The following is a 21,943-nucleotide window of genomic DNA, read 5'->3' as shown; positions in this document are numbered from 1 at the left end:
TTTTATTACAGAGAGAGTTATTTGTTATAACATTTACAATAATTATAACATATTTGCAAATCCATGTGTCTGCTAAACCAAGAATTTAGAGTAAAGATGTTAACATCTCCTTAGCGCTGTCAAAGACTTTAGTCAAGGACATTGGCACAATATAGTGAGTAGATTCCTCCCATGGTAATTCTATAATGCTGATATGTTACGTCTGTAGTTTTATGCTGATCCATGAACGAGAAAAACAGCCTGTTGGTCAGAGTTGGTAATTTCACTTGAGTCATTCTTTGTCATTCTACCTACTGTCATTTGTCACGTGACAATGATGAAGACAGTCGAACAACCAAGTGTAAATTAGTCTCAAGACATCCAAGAGAAGATCTGGGTGCCACAACTAGCACGAATATCTCTTGTTGAATGTGTCGTGCTCAGTTATGCTGTGAAACCGTGTTCAGGGTCTTTGGAAGGTCCTGCTTGTTGGGATTGTTATATATACTTGTGTATATTTCTATGGCTGCTAGATGAAGTTACCATAGAGGGGTTACAGGCTTTAGAAGAGACTTCCTCGTGTCATAGGTAAATGGCAGTCTTCCGGTTCACTGCAGCTTGGCAGAGAAGTTTCAGAGTTTAGTGAGAACCATGGAAGCTAATGGTGGCTGAGCTCAGTGTTAATCAGGACGGGAAAGACCAACAACGAGCCATAGCAACAGGGACCCCAGGGTTGTAGTGCAAACATCAATAGGAATACTAACGGCAGCTTTGGATCGTGAAGAGAGACTATTAAGAATTTATTGGGATCATATTCTTGCATCTGATACAGCATTAAGCAGTAATGGGAAATGTAAGAATTATTTAATGTCAGGGTTTGTCCATGTCACTCAGTTGAATAGAGTGCAGAAGGCATTAATTAGTCTTAGTTTAGCATTAGCTTTTATTATTGTGAACGACAAGTGTTTTCAATTTTACCATCTTACTAGCAAATCTTTAATGCTGAATTGTCTTTCTTCGTCCAGGGCTTGTTGAGCACGGGCGTAACTGGACAGCCATTGCCAAAATGGTGGGCACCAAAAGCGAGGCGCAGTGCAAGAACTTCTATTTCAATTACAAGAGACGTCACAACCTGGACAACCTGCTCCAGCAGCATAAGCAGGTAAGCAATTTGTTATCCTCTGCTTTCTGTCACGGCCTGTCATTGAACTGCTGTAACTATAATGTATGAATGCAAGATGCGACTTTGTTTGTGTTTCCCAGGATACGCGTCGGGCTCGTGCTGATAGGTCTCAAGGCGAAGGTCTAGCCACAGCATCACCTGATGATGATGAGGACAACGCAGATGACAGTGAAGGTTAGAGAGATGGATGATAGAGAGCATGAGCTCATTGTTAAACACACACGCACACACACACACACATTTTGTTTTGTTTTTGACTTTTCTTCCTGTTTATCTGACGTACGCGTCCTAGGGCAACCTGCATGAAGGACACACAGCAGGCTGATAGGTTTTTCTATCCAGTTTTTGTCCTTGCTGTGAGTCGTGGGGCTTTGTGCCTGATATTACCAGGTACTAAGTCAAGAGAATAAGGAGAGAAAGAATGTAGTGCTACAATGCAAAGCAGGAAAGCTTGATCCAAAATGCCCTCTGAATTGTCATTTAAGGATTTCATTTGAGTTGATAGCAATGTGCCTGCTCTCCACCGACTGTAGTTTTAATGAGAGAGGGGAAAAAGGATCAAATGAAAAAAAAAAAAAGCAAAGGGAGGAGAGGAAGAGATAAAAGATATGAACTAATTCTGACTACATGGGCGCCTGTTGCATAACAGTTCTTGGCTTTGAAGACTCAAGAAGGCCTGCTCTTTGAAGACAAAGTGCTGGTTCTCTTGTTTGATCCAGAAAGCCTGGCTGTCTACCCGCCTTCCTCCTCTCCAGAAGCCCTTATCTATGCTGGCATGATATGGTGAGGGCAGCCCCCTATGAAAAATACACCATGCTATGTGTAGAAATATAGTTTTACAAAGAGAATCACCGGTTTGTAAAATCAGCATTTTCTCTTTTGAACACTGAAGTGATTTTAATTTGTGCCTTTTGTTGGTCGCACTCAGCGAACCTCCAGCTCACAAGATAGCAGCGGCAGCGAGAGGAGGTCACAAGGTTTTCTGTCATGTTTATTTGACTTTCTCCTTGTCTCACGGAAACCCAAACTGCTCTGCAGAGGCCTTGGTGATCTGCAGATCTCACGTTATACAGTTATACAGTTATACATAAAGCCATACAGAGGCATTAGTATAACTCTATTAAAGTGTACTTACAAACATTGTGATGATTGTTGTGTGGATGTTTAGTAATGCCGCTTCTCTGATTTAGGTTTGATACATTTAATGCATCTGCAAATTGTATTTGCATAGACATAGTACCGGGATCATCATGGCAACAGCTGCAGTGGTAGACAATATGCAAACCAACAGAGGCAGGCAGTTTTTATCTTAAGGATGTATGGTATTTGAGCTTTTTGTATCACTTGTTGTTCAGTGTCTTTGTTTGACACACTGTATATCTACAAGTTGGCATTTAAGATATCTTAAATCAAGTGTTATAGAAAGAGATGATTAGTTTGTATCTTGAAAAGCTGTTTATTTGTACCTTTTTTAAATGTATCTTTGGTCTTAGCACAAAACATACATGGTGTAGAAAAGATCATTGAATAAAAGTTGTTCATAGTTTGCAGCAGGAAATGGTAATTACATGTGTGCTGAAGCAAAAAGTGAGTCCAGATGGGAAGTAAAGAAATATGTGAGGTGTGAAGTGAAGTGAAGACAACTTTCATAATCAGTTTAAGGTCTGTGTCATCGCTGGATCAGATAAGCAGGTGTTAGTAGGTCGCACAGTTTGCTGCTGTAGACTCTACCATCAGCATCTGATGTTTACGTAATGATATGCATATGTTCTGGATTATTACCTATGTGATGCCATGTTTTCAGTTTCAGTGGTGTCTTGGGCTTTTCATTGATTATTTCACTTCCACATTCACGATACAGTTGATCTTCTAAGTAAGGCTTCCCTGCATGAGAAATCACAGCAGTATGTAGATTAATGTTGTGACAGTTCTACATTTATTTTCATGTTTGTCATTATCTTGTTTGTGTCGTTATTTATTTTTGAATGACAACTCAGTTGGCTTAAAAACCTTGTGAGTTGCAATGGGGTTTGATGTATTCTTTGACATGTACTAATTCATCTTGTCATGCTTCTTCAGGTGGCGACAACAGCTCTGATACAGAGAGTGCCCCCTCCCCCTCTCAGGCTGACTCCTCAAAGTCAGGTGACTCCAAGAGGGCGGACAGCGCTGCAGGGGATGCTCAGTGCTCTGACCAGGACAAAGGTCAAGCCAGCAATGGCAAGACCCCAGAGCCCGCATACGGGGAACTCTGTGTCAAGGAGGAGAAGAGCCCAGAGAGCGAGACCGGATCTCAGGAGGAAAAGGCCCGGGTGTCTGCCTATACAGGCGCGGTACATCCCAAAACTGAACCTCAGGATGTGGACATGAAGACCGGAGAGGTTCAGGTTAAGATGGAGCCTGAGATCAAGGAGAAAGGAGAGAAGGGAGATCATGGCGAAATGCACAGGGATCTCCATTCTGATAATGACTCCAGCGCCACCTGCAGTGCTGACGAGGACGTGGAAGCGGAGCCTGAAAGACAGAGGTGTGTTTTTTTTTTTTTTTTTCATAAACACCGTCTTCAATGCTCTCATGTTGTGTGAACATATTTACAGTTACTGATACGTTTTGCCTTGTTGCCGCTGCAGAATATTCTCCATGGAAAAGCCTTCACTGCTCACCCCGCCAGGCACCGTGCTGGTGTCCTCACCCAAGCAAACCCAGCTCAACATCCAGCAGCTCCAACAGAGGGCAGCTGCCATCCCACCCATGGTTAGTCACAGTTTCACGTTCATCCATATAAGCTGGTACGGAGGCAGCAGCAGGTTGAAAACATACCCACACATTATTACACACGCGAGACATTATGAGCAGCGTGGTTCTGTCAGCCTTTTAATCTTTTTACAAATTTACAAAGCTCTTTGTTTAAGTGTAAGGTGGACATAGTCTTACTTTTATGTTCATCAGATGTGTTTTTTATCCTTTAAAAGCTAAAGTTCATCACAACATATACAGAGAATTAATTTGGTCAGTGTTTCACTACTCAGACAAATTGGTATGTATCTCACCTGGTTCATATCTGGCATTTCAATTCATCTGGGCTTTTTTTTTTTTTTTTTTTTCCTCCGTAACTTATCTAGGTGCCTGGTCCCTTTGGCCCTGGTGGTGTGCCCATCAGCGGTTTCGCCATGTTGCAGCACCAGATCAAAGCGGTGCATGAGTCTGCACACCAAGAGGAGAAGCAGAGGCAGGATCAGGGAGATCTGGACCGCAGACCCCCTTTCAACACCCGCAGCCCCACCGTGCTGGACAGAGATGGTAAGTGAACAAAAGCTATCCTCATTCTGTCCTCATCTGTCCTCCTCCCTGCTCATCGCTCCTTCAGCCTCGTTCCCTGTTGCTGCTAGCGGTGGACTATTTATAGCTAATGCATTTTTTAGGCCCCATTCATTTTTGTGCAGTTTCAAAAAAAAAAGGAAGCGTTTGAAGGTGATCTGGACTGTCGTAGTGTGACCTGAGCCGAGACGAAAAAGTTAGCTGACCCTGTTTTACATTTGATGCAAACTCAAAGCCGAAGTGTGTCTTAACGGTGCGCCTCCTGAATTGCCTTTGGAAGAAGGGGACTGTGGTGCTTTTTTGAAGTTGAGCGACTCGAGCATGTCATCTTAGGACATTTGCTGCTTCTGTGCGTTCAGACAGACAGACTTCAGCCACTTAGCTTCAGAAGGGAGAGCGGTAACGTCACTAGGCAGACTGCATTACGGCTTGATTTTTTTTTTTTTTTTTTTTTTTTTTTTTGTAAAGCTTTTAGCACCTTTTAGCCAGAGTGCTGTGAAGAGTAGAGCAGCTGTCAGTAAGCTGCTGAGCTTTGGCACCAAGATATTTATTACATAGGTTTCAGCGGGTGTGTGTCCAGCTGGCGGTGTTAGCTGTAGAGGCCCGTCCATTCTAGGTCAGCTCAATGCTCACTGGCATTGAGTTCTTGTTTTAATAGTGGCTGTCTTCCCTTTGTCCTTATGCCTGTGTACTGCAGGTAAGCTCTTACCCTACATGCCTTATGACATGAAGCTGGCTCTGGACCAGGAGGCCCTCTCTGGTCGGCCAGGCTCTCCCTACAGACTCTCTCCCAGGGAGCTGAGCAAGGCCTCACCCCAGCCTGACCCCAACGCCCCCAGTGCCTCCCGCTACAGTGTGCCACCAGGTAAAAGCACACATCTTCACCTCCTCCTCCCCCTCCCCTCCCTTCTTGCCTCCTCCCTTCCTTTGCTGGTATAAATTAGCCTCGCCTGACTCTCATTTGAGTCTTTTGTGTTTGACAGTGGAGGCTTTTGTTGACTGTTGGCAGCAGATTATTATATAGTTCTCGCCACTATTATATTTCAGTCTGACATGTTTTGATATCTTTATTTTATTTACTCTCCTACAGGCTGCTGTAATAGTATGTTTTTATATCTTTATATACAATTGTTTGTGGAGATTTGAATCCTGTTGTAAGTCGGGGTTTGGCAGTGTTTCCCAGCACTTGTGCATTAGATAAGTCAGGTTGAATGTTCTCTTGTCCAGAAGTATATGTACATGTACAGGATGTATTTACTCAGTGTTTAGCTGACGTAAGATACACATTTTGAAACCTCTGCATGAGTTTCTCTCATTTTCTAGTACTTTTATTCTGTCATTTTCTGTGTAGTCCTCTTATTTAAAGGTAAAGATGTTTAGGCGCTCGGGTGGAGCCAAGCTTTTTGTATGTTTGTATGTTTGTGTGTTTGTTAGCTCTTTTTTTGGTGTGTTGATATTTAACACTTAATAAGTAGCATTATGAACATATATATATATATATATAGTTTTCAGGCCATGCAGAACCTGGATCTCTGCATGTGTTAAATGTACGTCTGCTTTAACACAAGTGTGCTTGTGCATGTGTACCAGTACAGAAGAGGTCAAACAAGCATGAGCCAGCTCTGTCTGGTTCACATACTAGAGTAGGTTAGCGATTTTATAACTGCAGTGAGTACGTCAGTGCATGAATCAGATAGTTTTAGCACACTTCTTTGACCCTTAATCTTGCCCCTTGTGCTACATTCAAGAAGCTGAGGTGGTTTGTGAATCACCAGTCAATAGTTGCCATCAGCACCAGTTTTATTATTGGCTTAGGATAACATAATGTTACCTTATTTGAAACGTTACCTCACTTTTAAAATCCAGTGTCATTCACATTTCAGTCACTAAGAAAACAAGAAAAAAGACACTTTTTAATATTGGCTCAATAAATCACGCATTATAATCTAGACATGTATAACAAAAACCAGCTACTTAGATCACAATAACAGAATAAATATAAAGCAAAAGGCAACATTTAATAAAGATTTCACAGCTGTGTGATAATAAAATGAGAATACTCAGTTAACACAGAACAGCAAGCATGTACGTGGAGCCGTGACAAAGACACTATATTGATATTGACAAAGATAAACAAGTAATAAAATGAAGACATTTTCTGCATCTGTAGTGTTACAGCTCACTACAGCTCACAAAGGAGAGCACATGACAAGAAATACCTGTATCTGTCTGTTACGATACTCACTCTGTTACACACTGAGCTGCAACGAGACATTTATCTTCAAAACAAATCCATTTTTATTTATACGTGTTTGACGTTGTTGCAGGGGAAGTTCAGATATCTTCTGTAAATTGTTACAATGAACAATGAATTTTGAATTGTATTTTGTATTAATGATTAGTTTCCATAATAAAACCTATTTTATTGCTGTTGTGACACTGATTGAAAGCTCCATAAATTGGACAACTTTCAGATGTTTTAGAGTGATACCAGAGTAAAGTAATGTGTCCCGGGCAGGAGTAGGATCAAAACCATAAAGACGTTTGATGTTGATCTTGCGGGCAATCATTAGTTTCTCTGTATTGCATTGCATTCATTTACTATATTTACTGAGCGATGATTCAAGGACAGCAGTAAAAGTTTTCTTCTGCTTAAAGAAGGCAGCAGGCAAAGTGCTGCACTTCACCAAATTAATGTGCAAGGAAAACATTCCCTGTGAAAATGTCTGCTGCTGTCGTTGATGTGGAAATGGCATTTGGACTTTTACTGAAGCTGGACTGCAAGAGTTTCTCTTGTCATTTGGGGAAAAACATATTTCTCATGTCCTGACAAATTAGGTTGTTGTCCGTGATGGTGAACTGTAGCATGAATGTTAATGTTTGACACAGTCTCCCTGCAACAGGGATTTATAAATTCGTCATAAGAGTGGCTTGTTTTCTTATCGGTCCCTGTGCGACGGCGATGACGTCCGTGCCTGCTGGTGGAACTCTAATGCAAACATTTGCATTTTTGATTTTGTAGAGTGCAGAGCATGAGGCGCACTCCCTGCAGGGAGGTTACTCCCAGTCTGTTTGTGTGTGTTCGTGTATTAAGATCCATTTCGTCTACTCAGCTTTCCCAGGAGACAGTAAAGCAGACAGCAGGCATGGGCCAAGGTTACCTCAGGCTGAGGCACAGACTATTAACTGAGGTCTTCACTGCTTACTTCACCACTCACTGCAGTCTGTCAGAATGAGGCAGAATATTTGATCATGCAGTCTTTGATGGGAAATGAAGCTTAATGGCATGCACATGTTGGGTGGGTTGGAGCTGTGCTGTCTGGCAGTCAGAAGTTTACTGTATGAGCTGATAGCTATTTTACGGTTTTGTTGTTTATGTAGGTGTTTAATGCCCAAATGTTGGCTGGTAATCAGTTGTGTCTGACTTTTTTATGTCCTTTTTTTATATTCCCACCAGTCCTCCACCCTGCCTCCAACCAGCTGGTCGGGAGTATGCCAGATGGAGTCCGGGTGACGTTCAGCAGACCCAGTCGACCTCCCAACATTCCCTCTCCTCCTCCACTCATTCCAACCACCAAGCCCACGGACAAGCCCTCCTTCATCCAAGGAGGCTCCATCTCCCAGGTGAGACACCAGGGGGACGATGGTATCAACGCAAAGTAGAGACTAACCAATGTTACTTAATCATCAAGTGAATGCATCTGCGTTTGATGATGAAATGTTTTCCAAAGCAGACACTGTGACACAGTAAACACTTGATTTTATTTATGCAATGTACAGTATGTGTCAAATTATTATATTCCATCCTAATAAAAAGCCTCTCCTTGTAAGTTATTCTCATCCAAACAATCGACTCAAGGGGTTGTCATTAAACTACTGGGGTTAGTAGCTGAAACAGTGAAGCAGAGTGTAACCCACACCTCAACCCTGAACCTTCAGAGGAACAAACTCTGTTCTGTAGACCTATTTTTTCATAACAAATTTCAAGTAATCCTGAGCTATAGTCAATATTTTTATCTACTTTGGACTTGTCAGGATGAACTTTAATTCATGAAACAAATGTACATTTGCAGGGAATCAAGGAACGGTGAGAACGTACAATTGTGTACAGCTTCTCGACTGTCATTATATGAGCTAGGCTTTCTTGGAAGTTCAGCCCTATAGAAATGGAACAGGGAGGTGTATTAATCAGAAAACTTCAGAGTTAATGATTTGTTCATTGACAGTTTATTAATGAAAGACTGTTACACATGAAAGATCATCAGAGTCACCTCACACCACTTCCTTGTTTCATAAACAGCCACTGGACCTTGAATTTTGTTCTTTGTCCCTGCTCTCCCAGGGAACTCCTGGCACATACCTCCCGCCCCACGCTGTCTATGGGCCAGAGGGGACTAAGAGCACCGTGGGCTCCATCTCTCTGGGTCTGCCTCGGCAGCAGGATCCCAGCAAACCTGGTAAGACAGCAGACGGTCACATTACTGTGCTGTTTGGTCACTGTGCAGGTCAGACAGGCAGAACACCATTCAATAAAACCAGACATGACATAAAACAAGAGTAATGACGCCCCTGAGGTCCGTAAAGCTTTATCTCGCTACGTCAAAACATTCTGCTAAAGCGAGATTTTATTGTATAATAGATTTTTTGCAAGTAAATGTTTCAACATATAAAAATTGATGCTTTTGTAATAGTGCACTTAAAATTTGCTGCTTAATTTTTAGTCGTCACATAAAGTGGCAAAAAGCAAAGATGTGAAAATTCATCCATCCGTAAAGTAAGACAGAACATGGTCGTTAGATTATCCTTTTAATCTGAGATCACATAAACGTTGTCTACTCCAGTTGCATCCACTGTTTCTGAAGTGTTGTCTTCAGTGTCATTGAACTTGAACTGCTGCGGTCTGGAAACTGTGACCAGTGCAGTAATGAAACAGCATCTATTCCCAATCCTTCACGCCCACACCTGCGTTGCGTCTCGCCACTTTGCATTTATCTTCAGTCACAACAGAATCTATGAAATGCTCTGTCAAGAAGTAAACATGTTGTTTTATTGTATTTATTATAAAGGAAGCTCATTACAGATTAAGCAATAAATTGCCAGAACCTTGATAAACAAGTTATGTTTAGTCTCAAATACTGACAAGCTCACTATTGATATTTCACCATAAGCCTGTGTGGGTAGGTATTGTCCACACTGGTGAAAACAAAGCTGCTCATTTGCATTGCCACTAATCGTTGAATGAGCTTTACTGCATAATGTTTCCCCGTCAAACGAGATTGTTCAGGACATTTAAGGACATGTCGACCTGAGAAAGGTTGATGATAAAAACATCTTTAGGACCTTTGCGGCCCAACTCTGTTGAACTGACACAATGTGAGGAACTACTTCACATCAGTATGTTTAACACATTTCCTCTTTGTTGACCTGAACTTCCTACATGATATCTGTCTGTGGTCTCTGATCAGAACTGTTCCTGCCACAACATACCGCCCCAGAAGAAACTGCTGACCTGTACTGCAGTGATCCTATAAATCAGGAACTGTAATAGTAAACTGTTTTCCAGAACTCCTTTTCTGTCACTTAATATACTCTGTTATGTTTTTGCACAAAATTCATTTCTATGAAAGCCATTGCTTCAAAAAAGTACAAGGGATACGATATGTTTTGTTAGGAAGATCATTCTGCACAACTTTCACTCAGGCTGAAAACATGACAAACGGAAATAAACTTGTACTTTCAGCACTTCTTTTTCTGCTCGTATGTTTTATAAGTTAAGTTGTGACACTTAAACCGGTATTATTAATGGACAGAGAAGGAGTCTGGGCAGGAAGTGTCCTTGAGCAAGACACTGAACCTGAAGTTGCTTCTGGTGGGAAGGCCAGCACTTTACATGGCAGCTCCGACATGAGTGTGTGTGTGAATGGGTGAATGAGAGGTAGACTGTCCTCTGAGGGTGAAAAGCGCTTATATAGGTGCAGTCTATTTACTGTTTATTGTGAAAATCGAGCTTTTGGTTCAACTCCACTAGATGACACCAACCACACAGAGCTTAGCTTTCTATTCCTCGTCTTTCAACTCTCCAGGAGCTGCAGTTTCGTCGATACAGGATGGCAGAGGCAACCCGGCGAAGGTGGGCGAGGGTATGGCTTTCAGAGGATCAATCACTCAGGTAATGACTGGATGAAGGATTCTTTTTCGCTTGTTTGGTAATTATATGATAGAAGCCTTGGTGATTTATTGAGAAGTGTGTGTTTTTGTTCTTAATGTTGCATTATCTCTTTACTCTTTTGTAAAACAGGGCACTCCAGCCCTGCCCCAGTCCAGCATCGCTGCTGACCTCCTGAAGGGCACAATCACAAAGCTGGCCACAGAGGACCTGAGCATCCCAGACAAGGCTAGAGGAGATCAGCTGACTAAAGGTCATGTCATCTATGAAGGCAAGAGTGGTCACATCCTCTCCTTTGATGGTAAGTGCTTTGATTATTGATATATCAAATAACTGTTTGTGTATTTCTTCACCAAGCACACAAACTCGATCGTGACTTTTTATGTCCCAAAGCTATCAAGAACCCGAGGGAAAACACCCGCAGCCCCAGAACAGGCCATGACATGAAACGCACTTACGACATGATGGAGGGGTCCATGGGCAGGGGACACCCCGGCCGGGAGGGAGCTCCCTTCGAAGGTACTGCTTGTGTGTCACTGAGTGTACAGTATATGTGCCGGTTTGTTGGTTGTGTATCCGTAGCATGACGGTGGTCATTTGTTTCTCAGGGTTAATTAGCAGAGCCTTGCCTAGAGAGGGTATCCATGGAGATTCTAAGGAAAGGCCATTGATGACCGGATCCATCATGCAAGGTAGCTAATTGTAAAAAACATGTCCATAAGTCGCTCACTGTTGCTAGTGGCATCAAATAAAGAGAGAAGCTGACATACTTTTCCAACATTTCCAGGAACACCGAGAACCGCTGCAGAGACTTACGAAGACGCCATGAAATATGGGAAACAGATAAAGCGAGAGAGTCCACCGATCCGGTCCTTCGAAGGTGGTATTGGCAAAGGAAAGCCCTATGAGGGAGTGAATACCATCAAAGAGATGGGACGCTCCATTCACGAAATCCCCCGGCAGGATCAGTCCGGCCAGGACATCTGCAAGACCCCCGACATGTCAGACCGGAGGGTTATGGAGGGCGCCATATCTCAGGTGAGACAGTTTGAGTGTTGATGGGCTGGTCAGGATATGCATACAATACAATACATTACAATGTGCAGCATCAACAAATTTACAAAGTGGATGTAAACAATGATGATGAAGAATTAATAACTGACCTGTTGTTCCCTCCATCGTCCAGATTCACCCTCTCAACCAGCCGACTATCAAGCACAATGTCAAGTCCCTGATCACCAGTCCCTCTAAGCTTCCTCACAGCATGCCGCAGCTGGAGGCCATGGAACGAGCCAAATACGAGGAGAGCAAGGCAGTGCGCCACACGTCCGTGGTCAACTCCACCACCTCTGTCCTGCGCTCCACACACCAGGAGGCCAGCAAATCCCAGCTTAGCCCGGGCATGTATGAGGACGCCAATGCTCGCAGGACCCCTGTCAACTACAGCACCAATCCCGTATCCAGAGGATCACCTATGCTGGGACGTGCTCCAGAGGGTATATCCCATAGTCATTTTATTTACAAACGGTGGACTTCGGCCTTCTCAGCCTCGTTGCTTATCTAACACTATAACTACAGCAATTATAGTGTTAGACAAAATTACATTAGACAGTTATCTTGCTAAGACAGGTCATCTTATTGGACGGAGTAAGTGTATTAGGAGTAATATGTAATGTGTACCCACTACTGAGGTCATTGGGTGAAACTTTATTCCTGATTTAGGTTACTGGTCACAGATGTACTCTCATGAGATGTTTCGTTGTTTGTTAAATTAATTAAAAGAGCCGTGTTGGTTCCTCTCTCCTACTAAGGTGGTATGAGCTCTGCGAAATCTGCTGCACATGAAAGAAAGAGTGCCATGACCCCGACACAGAGGGACAGTGTCCCAGCCAAGTCCCCAGTGTCAGGTGGTGACCCTGTAGCCTCTCACAGCCCCTTCGACCCCCACCACAGGCCCGTTGTTCCCGGGGAAGTGTACCGACCCCACCTGCCTCCACATCTCGACCCCACCCTGGCCTTCCACAGAGTGCTGGATCCTGGTACCGTGTTTAAACCCTCTCCACTTTCCACCCTCTCCACCACAACTCCAAACAGAATAATAATAGCCTTGATTCTGAGCAAATTGACGAAAGCAGCTCAGGCCCTCTAATTCATAGGCATTACATGTCCAGGATCTTTTTCAGCCATTGACGTCAGCAGTTGCGATCAGTATCTGTGAGCCTTCTGTTCATATGTTTTGTTTTGTTTCTCTCCTGTCCTCTACGACAGCGTTCATGTTCTCCAGGCAGCCGTCCCCCACAAACTACCACAACACCTACCAGCTGTACACCATGGAGAACACGCGGCAGACCATCCTCAACGATTATATCACTTCCCAGCAGATGCAAGTCATTCCTCGGCCCGACATGGCCCGGGGATTGTCACCACGGGAACAGCCCGTCGCTATCCCTTACGCAGCTGGAACACGAGGTACGGGCCTCCACCAGCTGACCCTCTCTCACCTGCCGCATCAGGCAGGGGAGAGGCCTTGAGCGGGAGGGGCTGTAGTATGCCGATTGTGTGTTTGTGAAGTAGTGGCTACCTTTTCCAGACGCCCAGAAGCAAATGACCTAGACAAATTTAGCTGATTTACTGCTCTTTACATTGGGGCTGCAACCGATTCGGCTGATTTACCAAGTGGGTACGGTCATCCAAATCTCCCTTTGCTGAGTGGTTGCCTCTTACAAGTTGACCACTATTCCACTCTCTTTGCAGCCCTGTCAATTAATCAATGATCAATCTGTATTTGGGAGCACTAACAGAGGAAGGTGGCGGGTTACAGCTAAGTGTATACGGTGTTCGTACATTCAGAAATTGATGGATCGGTTCTTGTTGTTCACCGCTGGCCCTTTGCTTCTGTCTGTAAAAGGGATTATTGATCTAGCCCAGATGCCTCCAACTATCCTGTTGCCTCACCCTGGGGGAACAGGTACTCCCACTTTGGAACGCATCGCCTACCTCCCTGGAGCTCAGCCCCCTTTCCCTCCTAGGGCTTTCAACCCAACCTCCATATCGCCAGGTGAGGACCCCACCCCTCCCTATCCCTACACCCCCGTGTTCCCTTATCTACCTTGCCACGATCTCCAATGTTCCCTCACACCTCTGTAAGAGTGCAGCCCTGCACTGGCCTGAGGTGTCAAAGGTCAGTTCCGCCTGTCCAGGCACAGATCAAAGCTGAATCTTACCGCAGTCACACTGGGAAGGATTTCTCACCAAGCTGACTGTTGTGTGGTGGCAGCAGAGGGTTTTATTACTTCAACAGAAAGAAGAAAAGTTGTGCTCCACATCATTTTTATGGGCAAAGAAATGTAAGATTGAAACGTGCAATGAATTGAAGTTGAACTTTTTTTTTTATGTTTACAGCTGGAACTCTGTAATATCTCGTAGTTCTCAGATCTTACACTCCGACACTCTTTTAGACTCAAATTCACTAAATAAGCCTTAAAAAATTTGGAGGCATAAAGGATCTGCAGTTGTTTTTTGTTCCACTTTTGAATTGCAAAACTGTTTTCATGTTTCATCCCAGTTAAGAATAACACGATCATAACAAACAGCACAGTAGAACCCTGTGTAGTCCGTTGCACTAAAGGTTTTCGTCTCAAATTTTAATTATGGCAATATTCCTGGGACAGAATATTACCGTGACGGTGCTGTGATAGATTCAGAACTTATCAGCAAAGCTCTGATCCATCCGGCTGAGACCACATGACTGGTGTGTATAAACCCCGTGTCTGGTGTTTGTCATTGTTCTCCTCAGGTCACCCTGCCCATCTTGCTGCTGCCGCTGCCGCCAGTGCAGAGAGGGAACGGGAGAGGGAGCGTGACCGCGAGCACCAGGAGAAAGAGAGGGAGAAGGAGAGGGAGAGGGAGCAGCGGGAGAGGGAACGGGAACGAGAGAGGGAGCGGGAGCGGGAAATGCGAGAACGAGAACGAGAGCGGGACCGGGAGCGAGCCAATGAATACATCCGCGGAGGTGAGTTGTTTAGCTGCTTTGTAAAACAAAAAAAATCTAAACTCCAGCTCAGTATGTTTATATTCTTTTAATACAATTTGATGTGTGTGTATCAGGTGGACCAGAGCAGCCAGGCCGGCCAGGGAGTCGAGGTTATCTGCACTCACCTTCTCCTTCGCTCAGGACGCAGGAAGTAGTGGTTCAGCAGCGGCCGAGTATTTTCCAGGGAAAGAGTGTCATCACCTCTCTAATGTAAGTTTAAACCTGCTCTTACGCTGTGTTTACATCAGCTCACTTACACTCTGTGTGTGTGTGTGTCTCTAAAAATATGCATAGGAGTTTGTCGACACATCCCTAGTTTACGTTAAAAGTCTGGACGGTGGACTCGGATATGTTTGACCCCTTCATTTCCTTATTTCCTCATCAGGCCCCATTCAGCGGCAGCGACACCAGCGGTACAAAGTAGCTCTCGCTACGGTACTGCCGCTGATGCTCTGGCTGCGCTGGTGGACGCTGCAGCCTCAGCCCCACAGATGGATGTGGCCAAGGTGAAGGAGAGCAAACATGAACGGGATGATGACATGTCTTCATCAGCTGCAGCTCGGCGAGCAGCCAGCCTCTCCGAACAGCAGCAACAGGAGGCAGAAAGACGATCCATGCAGTCACCATATGGTGCTATGTCTCTGCCAGGAGGTAAGCCCCATCCAGCTTACTCTGAGGGCCCTGGCGTCGGGGTTAAGGATAAGGGACCTCAAACCTCAAAGTCCCGCATCGAAGAGGAGCTTCGGACTCGTGGAAAGACGACTATCACAGCCGCTAGCTTCATTGATGTCATCATCACACGGCAGATAGCCTCTGACAAAGACTCACGAGAGCGAGGCTCTCAGAGCTCTGACTCCTCTAGCAGCTGTAAGTGTGTTGTATACACATGGCTTAGGAGATAGCTGAACCTTATTAAAACTGCACACAAGTGCACTATGACACTGTCATCGTCAGTTACCTGAGTGGACTAGAACACAAATGAGTTAAATCTTAAATGTAATCTTTTACCAAAGTACATATTTTTATAACATGATTGAACCTTTAATATTGTGTCCTTTGCGCAACAGAAATAACTCTTTGTTCATACTTGTGCTGCAGTGTCATCTAGTCGATATGACAATACCGGCGGAGGAGCCATTGAGGTGATCAGTCCTGCTAGTTCCCCGGTCCAACTGCAACAGGACAAACCAGAAGACGGACAGCAACAGGCAGCAGGTATGAACACACACCTGGAGTGAGGAAGTAAATTCTTGGAAGTAGAATGCTGAATATTTCAGTTCATTTAAAGAGTGTTTCAAAAATGTTGTAGTTCATGTCAAAGATGACATTTAACAACGCTTGAACAACGGTTTGGCTGTGGAGGCTAAATTTAGCTGCTAGTGGAGTAAACATGCCCCGACTGACCTTTTCATTTGAGACCGTCGGACGCCGTTCCTCGGCACCAGTCTAGTCACCAGACTCCACTTGAAGTTATTCCTGTCAGCCGCACGCAGATGTAGATCAGTTACTGTTGGCAAACAGCATGTTAGCTCCTCCCCATCTCATCACCCCTTACCTCAACCTGACTGCCGCTCCAAAACAAAAACACTGACCCTGGTCAACCTTCCCCAGCTGGCATGCGGGCGTACGACATGAGTCGTTACCGACCATCGGGGGAGCCATCCCAGCCCAGTTCCCAGCAGCCCCCGTCCTCCCAGGCAGACAGCTACTCTCAGGTCCCCAAGACTCACCGGGTCATGACCTTGGCAGACCACATTTCGGTAAGATGTGCTGGAGAATATGAAAAAAGTAATGAAGCACATATCAAATTTCCAAGGTACCTCAGCCCATCATGCCTAACTCACCTGGTTTTCTGGTTCCTGTCACGCAGCATATCATAACCCAGGACTTTGCCCGGAATCAGGACCCTCCACCCGTCTCCTCCTCAGCTTCTGCCACATTCCAGAGCGTGGTGCCCTCCGTGTCCTCGTCAGGTCGAGCCAAGGTGCCCAGCCGCTACAGTCCTGAGAACCAGGTCCAGGCTCTACACCACCAGAGACCCTCCAGTAGAGTTTCACCAGAGAACGCCCCTGACAAGCCCAGAGCCAGGTGCGTGGACCAGACAGTTAATCCTGATATACTGAGAGTGAGTCTGATTTATTACACATCGTGTGTCTAACGTTAGTCTCTGTCCTTCCTGCCCAGGCCTGGTAAGTCTCCAGAGCGAGGAGGCAGGCCGATGGAGAACTATGAACCCATCTCTCCACCGCAGAGCTATCAAGGCATGGACAAACAGGAGGCTGCCGGGCCTCCACCCCAGAGGCGAGAGGCGGAAAACTCTGAGATCAGGTACCGGTTCTGCACAGTTCAGATGTGTGATAGTTTGTAGCTGTCAACTTAGCAAGCCAGTACATCTCTTCATACAGCTTGACACTCAGAATCAGATTTGATATTTATATATTTAAAGTAACTGATACTCTTTTAAAGGTTAATTACAATAGTTGTTGGATTACTGTAAAATGTAAACGAGGAATTTTCTCTGTGCAGCTTGTCATATATGTTGTGAATATCAAATTACCAGTATCTCCTCACTTGATCGACACATTGCTAAAGTTAGTTTTCCATCAGCACCCTGACATTTGATGCATGACTGTAAATCAGTTTACCAGCCGGCAGAATGCTCCCTGCTGTCAGCAGCTGTTTGACATCCCAGTTTAAAGTCCCTAGTTCTACTGAGGGTTTGTTGCCCCAGTTACCCCTTTTGCTGTTTGACTCTTTACCGTTTGTCTGGTTCAAGGAATGACTCAAGGTCTCCAGGGAGTGTCAGCTACCTGCCTTCCTTCTTCACCAAGCTTGAGAACACCTCGCCAATGGTGAAATCCAAGAAGCAGGAGATCTTTCGTAAGTTGAACTCCAACTCTGGTGTCGGTGATTCTGACGTTGGTAAGTGGGTCTTCTCTTATCCTCTTCCTTCTAACTAACATGCCTGCATCAGATGATTAACAAACTGTTAATATTTGTGTGTGCAAGACTTTAGTGTTTTAAGAAGTCAAGTCCTACTAAATTTTCAAGCTCATTAAGCATGTGACGCTGGCACAATTTGCCTTACTGTTACATTTTTTTTGTGTTTTTCAACGGCCAATAATTGTCTTGCAGGAAATGCACAACCAGGCACGGAGATCTTTAACTTGCCTGCTGTTACCAGCTCCAGTAAGTAGCAGTGACAGTCGCTCAGACACTTAACGCTTCGCTCTAGTTGATGTATCCTTCGTCACTGTTTTTTTGTTGTTATTTTTTGGTTTGTAGGCAGCATCAACCCCAGGAATCACTCCTTTAGTGATCCAGCCAGTAACCTGGGCCTGGAGGACATCATCCGCAAGGCTCTGATGGGCAACTTGGAGGAGAGACAGGATGAGCACCAGGGAGGAATAGGGGCTCAGTGTGCCATCAACAACACACCTGGCGCAGGCGGTGATGCCCGCCAGGAGGCCAACCCATCACCCAGTATGGGTATGAACAAATCACATTCCCAGCACGTTCAGCTTGTTCAGAAGAAGTCCCGTGTTTAACATGTTGCTGATTCACACATTCTGCCCATTTGAATCTGCAGGGAAGCAGAAGCAGAGCAAAGCCAACAGCCGGAAATCCAAGTCACCTAACCTGGGTCAGGCCTACGCTGGTGGGGAACGTCCCTCTTCAGTGTCCTCCGTCCACTCTGAGGGAGATTATCACAGACAAGCCCAAGCCCAGCCACAGTGGAGTTGGGATGACCGACCCTCATCCACAGGTGAGCTGTCCAGCCTCTGCTGTCAGAGTCTGTGAAAACCAGTCACCTACTGTGAGTGCGGTTAATCTTGATTTTTAAATTTTCTCCACTTCTTCTTTCCTCAGGATCCATGCAGTTCCCTTACAACCCGCTGACCATGCGCATACTAAGCAGCACGCCACCAACCTCCATAGCCTCCCCCTCCATACAGAGCCAGCAGCAGCAGCAACAGCAGCAGCAGCAGCCGCAACCGCCTCCGGCTGGAGCCCCGGTGGCCCAGCAGCGCGTGTGGCAGTCTCTGCTGTCAGAGCAATATGAGACCCTGTCTGACAGCGATGACTGAGCCTTGCTTGCTACAGCTCCAATAACCACAAGAGACGCCTGAACTGAGGCCTGTCTGTCCACCCCCCTCTCCCGGAACTAACCTTGCTCACTTGAGAGTGTGACAAGTAGGTGGGGTGGTGTCATTTTTAATTTTGGTGCTATGGCGCCCCCTGGCTGTTGGCTAAGAGTACAAGCAGCAGCCTGTGACAGGCAGGGCTCTCCAGAACAAGACTTGCTTTTGGTCCGGAAGCACTCACCCGGCCTGTCGGGATGAGGGGATGACATGAGCTATAGTAAAGATGAAGAACTGAATATGTAAAAAGAAACAACATAAGAGATTATTTCTGAATTTTGTTTGATTTCTGTAAAGATATACTTTGTCTTTAAGAAAATCATTGTATGTAAATAGAGTAACTTTTTGCAGTGTTTTTCCTACCTTGATTATTTCTTATTTTAATGTCGCTTTTAAATTGATCCACTTTAAATGGGAAGAGTAGGGGTTTAATCTTTAATATCACAGTTGGTCTCTCCCAGTCCATCTCCACCCCACGTCACCTGACCCCCATTTTAATATTTTTACCATAGCGACGCTAAGAGAGACCAGACCTGTGGTTTGTACTTGACCATGAGTGGAGCACAGAGACTGTGCTTCCCTGCGCGCCATCCATCAAGCACCACCAGAGCCTGAACATCGTGGACACTCGAGGACGAAACAAAACACAGACTAACATTTCAAACAGCTTTGATATCTGATGCCTGTCTTCGCCACACAGTGGGGATGATGTATGGATTGTAATTATCAGATGGTAGATGTAACTTCTCACCCGGTTCTAGACAGAGAAATGTCTTCAAAAGTTGAGAACACTGGTGTCATAGCAGAAAGGTGAAAAGTCTGATATAAGCTTAATTTTGCCAGAAAAGATGATATCCTTATGACTACTCCTGGACCCAGTCTGAATAATGAAAGTGAGCCAATGTGTTTTTTTTTTTTTGTTTTTTTTGTTTTGTTTTGTTTCGTTTTGTTTTTTTAAATAGAGCTGACCATGGTGTGGCACATGTTGCTGTCTCTCTCTGCAGTTTCCAGCCTGTCCAGAATGATCTGCTCTGCAATGTTGTCATGGTTAAAAAAAAAAAAAAAAAAAAGTATGTCAGGAACTTTTTTTTTTTTTTTGTTTGTTTTTTTGTTTTTTTCTTTGGACAGTTTTGCCATGCCGCGTGACTTGAGAAAGAAGGCAGCTTTAAGTAATTTTCTCAGAGATATACGTTGGTGTTTGATGTTTGTATTTGTTTCTGTAGTCCCTTTTTTTTTGATACTGTCCTGACAAAATCTGAACTCTGTAAATTGTCTTTCCATTACACAAAAAGACAAAACTAACCAAACATAAAGAATGGTCTGCACCATTGTTGCACTTTTTTGCTTTCTAGCTTTTGACAACAAAAAGCATACTACCTGCTGTGTAACTTATTCAACCTCCAGCACAGGAGTATATTCAGATGTGCTTTAACTTTTTCCCACCACTCACAGAAATCTGGATGTTTTGACTTCCTGTCTTTTCTTGTAGCTGGTACATGAGTTTGTAGTGTGACACTTGCATCACAGTTACAGTTTTAAGTGTATGGTACCGTTAAATGTTTAGGAGTTTGCTGTCATGGTGATTCAAAACTGTGACCACTTAATCTCTGCTTTCATTGTGTCAATCAACAGGCGTACAGCTTAGAATATAAATTATACTCGGTCAACATCATAAATGGCAGTAACGTTCCTTCGCAAGTCTTTTTGAGATATGTGAAAAAAAACACCATATTTTGGCTTTTTCCACTTTCACTTTGCTCAGTCAACTAATCCATTCTGCTCTAAACTTGATATTTTCTTTCTTTCTTTGATTTTGAATCATTTGTCATAGCACATGTTCAGATTTTTATTTTCTGTCATTTTCAACATCTTTGTTATTCATCCTATTTAGATGGGATGTTATGTGTTTACAAAGGCAATGACAAAAAAAGTTTACAAACTTGAATCTTAAAGAAATCCGACATGAAGCCGAAAAAGAATTAGAGCATCTTTTCAGCTCTCTATCAAACACACAGTGGTGACTTTTTTGTCTTTTTGAAATTGAGACTTGAAAACCCGTGTATCCTATGATGTTGAAATGCAATGTTTGTATCGCACAATGTCTCTTAGTAGGCTATTACAAGAGTTCAGACCAATCAAATAAAGTGGATCAGTTGTCCACCACTGAATAATGTGTATGTTCTTCATAGGTGTCTCATCTTTTTATCGACTAATATGATGCTGCACTGCATCCCCCATTTCTACTACTGCCAGAACCAAGACAAACACGAGTGGTACGAAAAATTTGTTGTTGAGGTACATCATGGCTTTATTTTATAGCAGGCCTGCCACTGTATATGTACTCAGTAAATGAAAATGGCAGATTGGTCAATAATGGTTTGAAGTAGGTTGCTGCAGTGAAAAAGTGTGTTTTTCCTTCTGTTAGGAGAATTTTTAACAGTAAAAATTCACATAGGGTTGTTTCATACCACATATTTGGATTTCAAGTTATTAATAATATTAATTATGTCTCTGTTGCATCTCAGCTTCACTGGAAGTCATGTCAGTGACCCATAGTGCCCAGAACCAGAACCCTGAAACGGAGAATGGTGTTATTAATAACACCTGTGTTTTTGCTGCCATAAAACGTCAAAATGTCTGTTTTTTAAACGGCCTGTTGTGCATGCTAGCTCATTGGCTAGTTATTAATTACCCCTGGACTGAATGTCCCTCATGTGAAAGGCCTGTTGCTGCTGATCTCATGTCTCCTGACAGCTGCATTATGCTGTTTTATCAGTGAACAATGGTCTTTTTTTTTTAAGCTAAGATAAATAAACATGAATTGAGAATTCAACCACTGGTGCCTCATAGGGCAGCATTAGTAAATTGAAATAATTTGACTTAAAGCAAGTATAGTTTGGCATTAACCTGTCTTGTTGCTACTAATATACAAGTTTATACCTGTGGCCTGTTTGTTTTTCCACATACACATACCAAATAAGACTATTTATTGGTTAGAGGCAGGCTATATTCTCAATGCCGTCACTAGCTTCATCTCAAACATAGTGTCTGAACCTATGCAATATTTGCCTTGGCTACTGTTTTCTACCTCATCACTTTGCAAGACTTAAAATTGATTTCTA

The 21,943-nt window shown here is 44.0% G+C and overlaps 1 protein-coding gene across 2 annotated transcripts in view; it reads left to right on the top strand.

Annotated features, from left to right (window-relative positions):
- Positions 1–20,146, top strand: part of ncor1 (nuclear receptor corepressor 1) — a 50,667-nt gene extending 30,521 nt beyond the window's left edge. For both annotated transcript variants that reach the window (XM_022745769.1, XM_022745770.1), the window contains 28 exons: positions 1,005–1,141; positions 1,243–1,336; positions 3,242–3,689; positions 3,793–3,916; positions 4,285–4,462; positions 7,938–8,104; positions 8,823–8,937; positions 10,564–10,649; positions 10,779–10,947; positions 11,040–11,165; positions 11,255–11,338; positions 11,434–11,684; positions 11,833–12,142; positions 12,458–12,685; positions 12,915–13,115; positions 13,555–13,704; positions 14,443–14,658; positions 14,754–14,889; positions 15,065–15,546; positions 15,778–15,894; positions 16,291–16,439; positions 16,550–16,767; positions 16,864–17,007; positions 17,456–17,601; positions 17,815–17,868; positions 17,965–18,168; positions 18,269–18,445; positions 18,550–20,146. In XM_022745769.1, coding sequence (XP_022601490.1) covers positions 1,005–1,141; positions 1,243–1,336; positions 3,242–3,689; positions 3,793–3,916; positions 4,285–4,462; positions 7,938–8,104; positions 8,823–8,937; positions 10,564–10,649; positions 10,779–10,947; positions 11,040–11,165; positions 11,255–11,338; positions 11,434–11,684; positions 11,833–12,142; positions 12,458–12,685; positions 12,915–13,115; positions 13,555–13,704; positions 14,443–14,658; positions 14,754–14,889; positions 15,065–15,546; positions 15,778–15,894; positions 16,291–16,439; positions 16,550–16,767; positions 16,864–17,007; positions 17,456–17,601; positions 17,815–17,868; positions 17,965–18,168; positions 18,269–18,445; positions 18,550–18,767 — 5,129 coding nt within the window. In that variant the 3' untranslated portion in view covers positions 18,768–20,146. The remainder of the gene's footprint in view (positions 1–1,004; positions 1,142–1,242; positions 1,337–3,241; positions 3,690–3,792; positions 3,917–4,284; positions 4,463–7,937; positions 8,105–8,822; positions 8,938–10,563; positions 10,650–10,778; positions 10,948–11,039; positions 11,166–11,254; positions 11,339–11,433; positions 11,685–11,832; positions 12,143–12,457; positions 12,686–12,914; positions 13,116–13,554; positions 13,705–14,442; positions 14,659–14,753; positions 14,890–15,064; positions 15,547–15,777; positions 15,895–16,290; positions 16,440–16,549; positions 16,768–16,863; positions 17,008–17,455; positions 17,602–17,814; positions 17,869–17,964; positions 18,169–18,268; positions 18,446–18,549) is intronic.
- Positions 20,147–21,943: the final 1,797 nt, after the last annotated feature.

Source organism: Seriola dumerili, unplaced genomic scaffold (genome assembly GCF_002260705.1).
Source record: "Seriola dumerili isolate Sdu_G_001 unplaced genomic scaffold, Sdu_1.0 BDQW01000091.1, whole genome shotgun sequence".
NCBI lineage: Eukaryota > Metazoa > Chordata > Actinopteri > Carangiformes > Carangidae > Seriola > Seriola dumerili.
The sequence above is the reverse complement of the archived record's forward strand: the minus strand, read 5'-3'. Positions and strand labels throughout refer to the sequence as shown.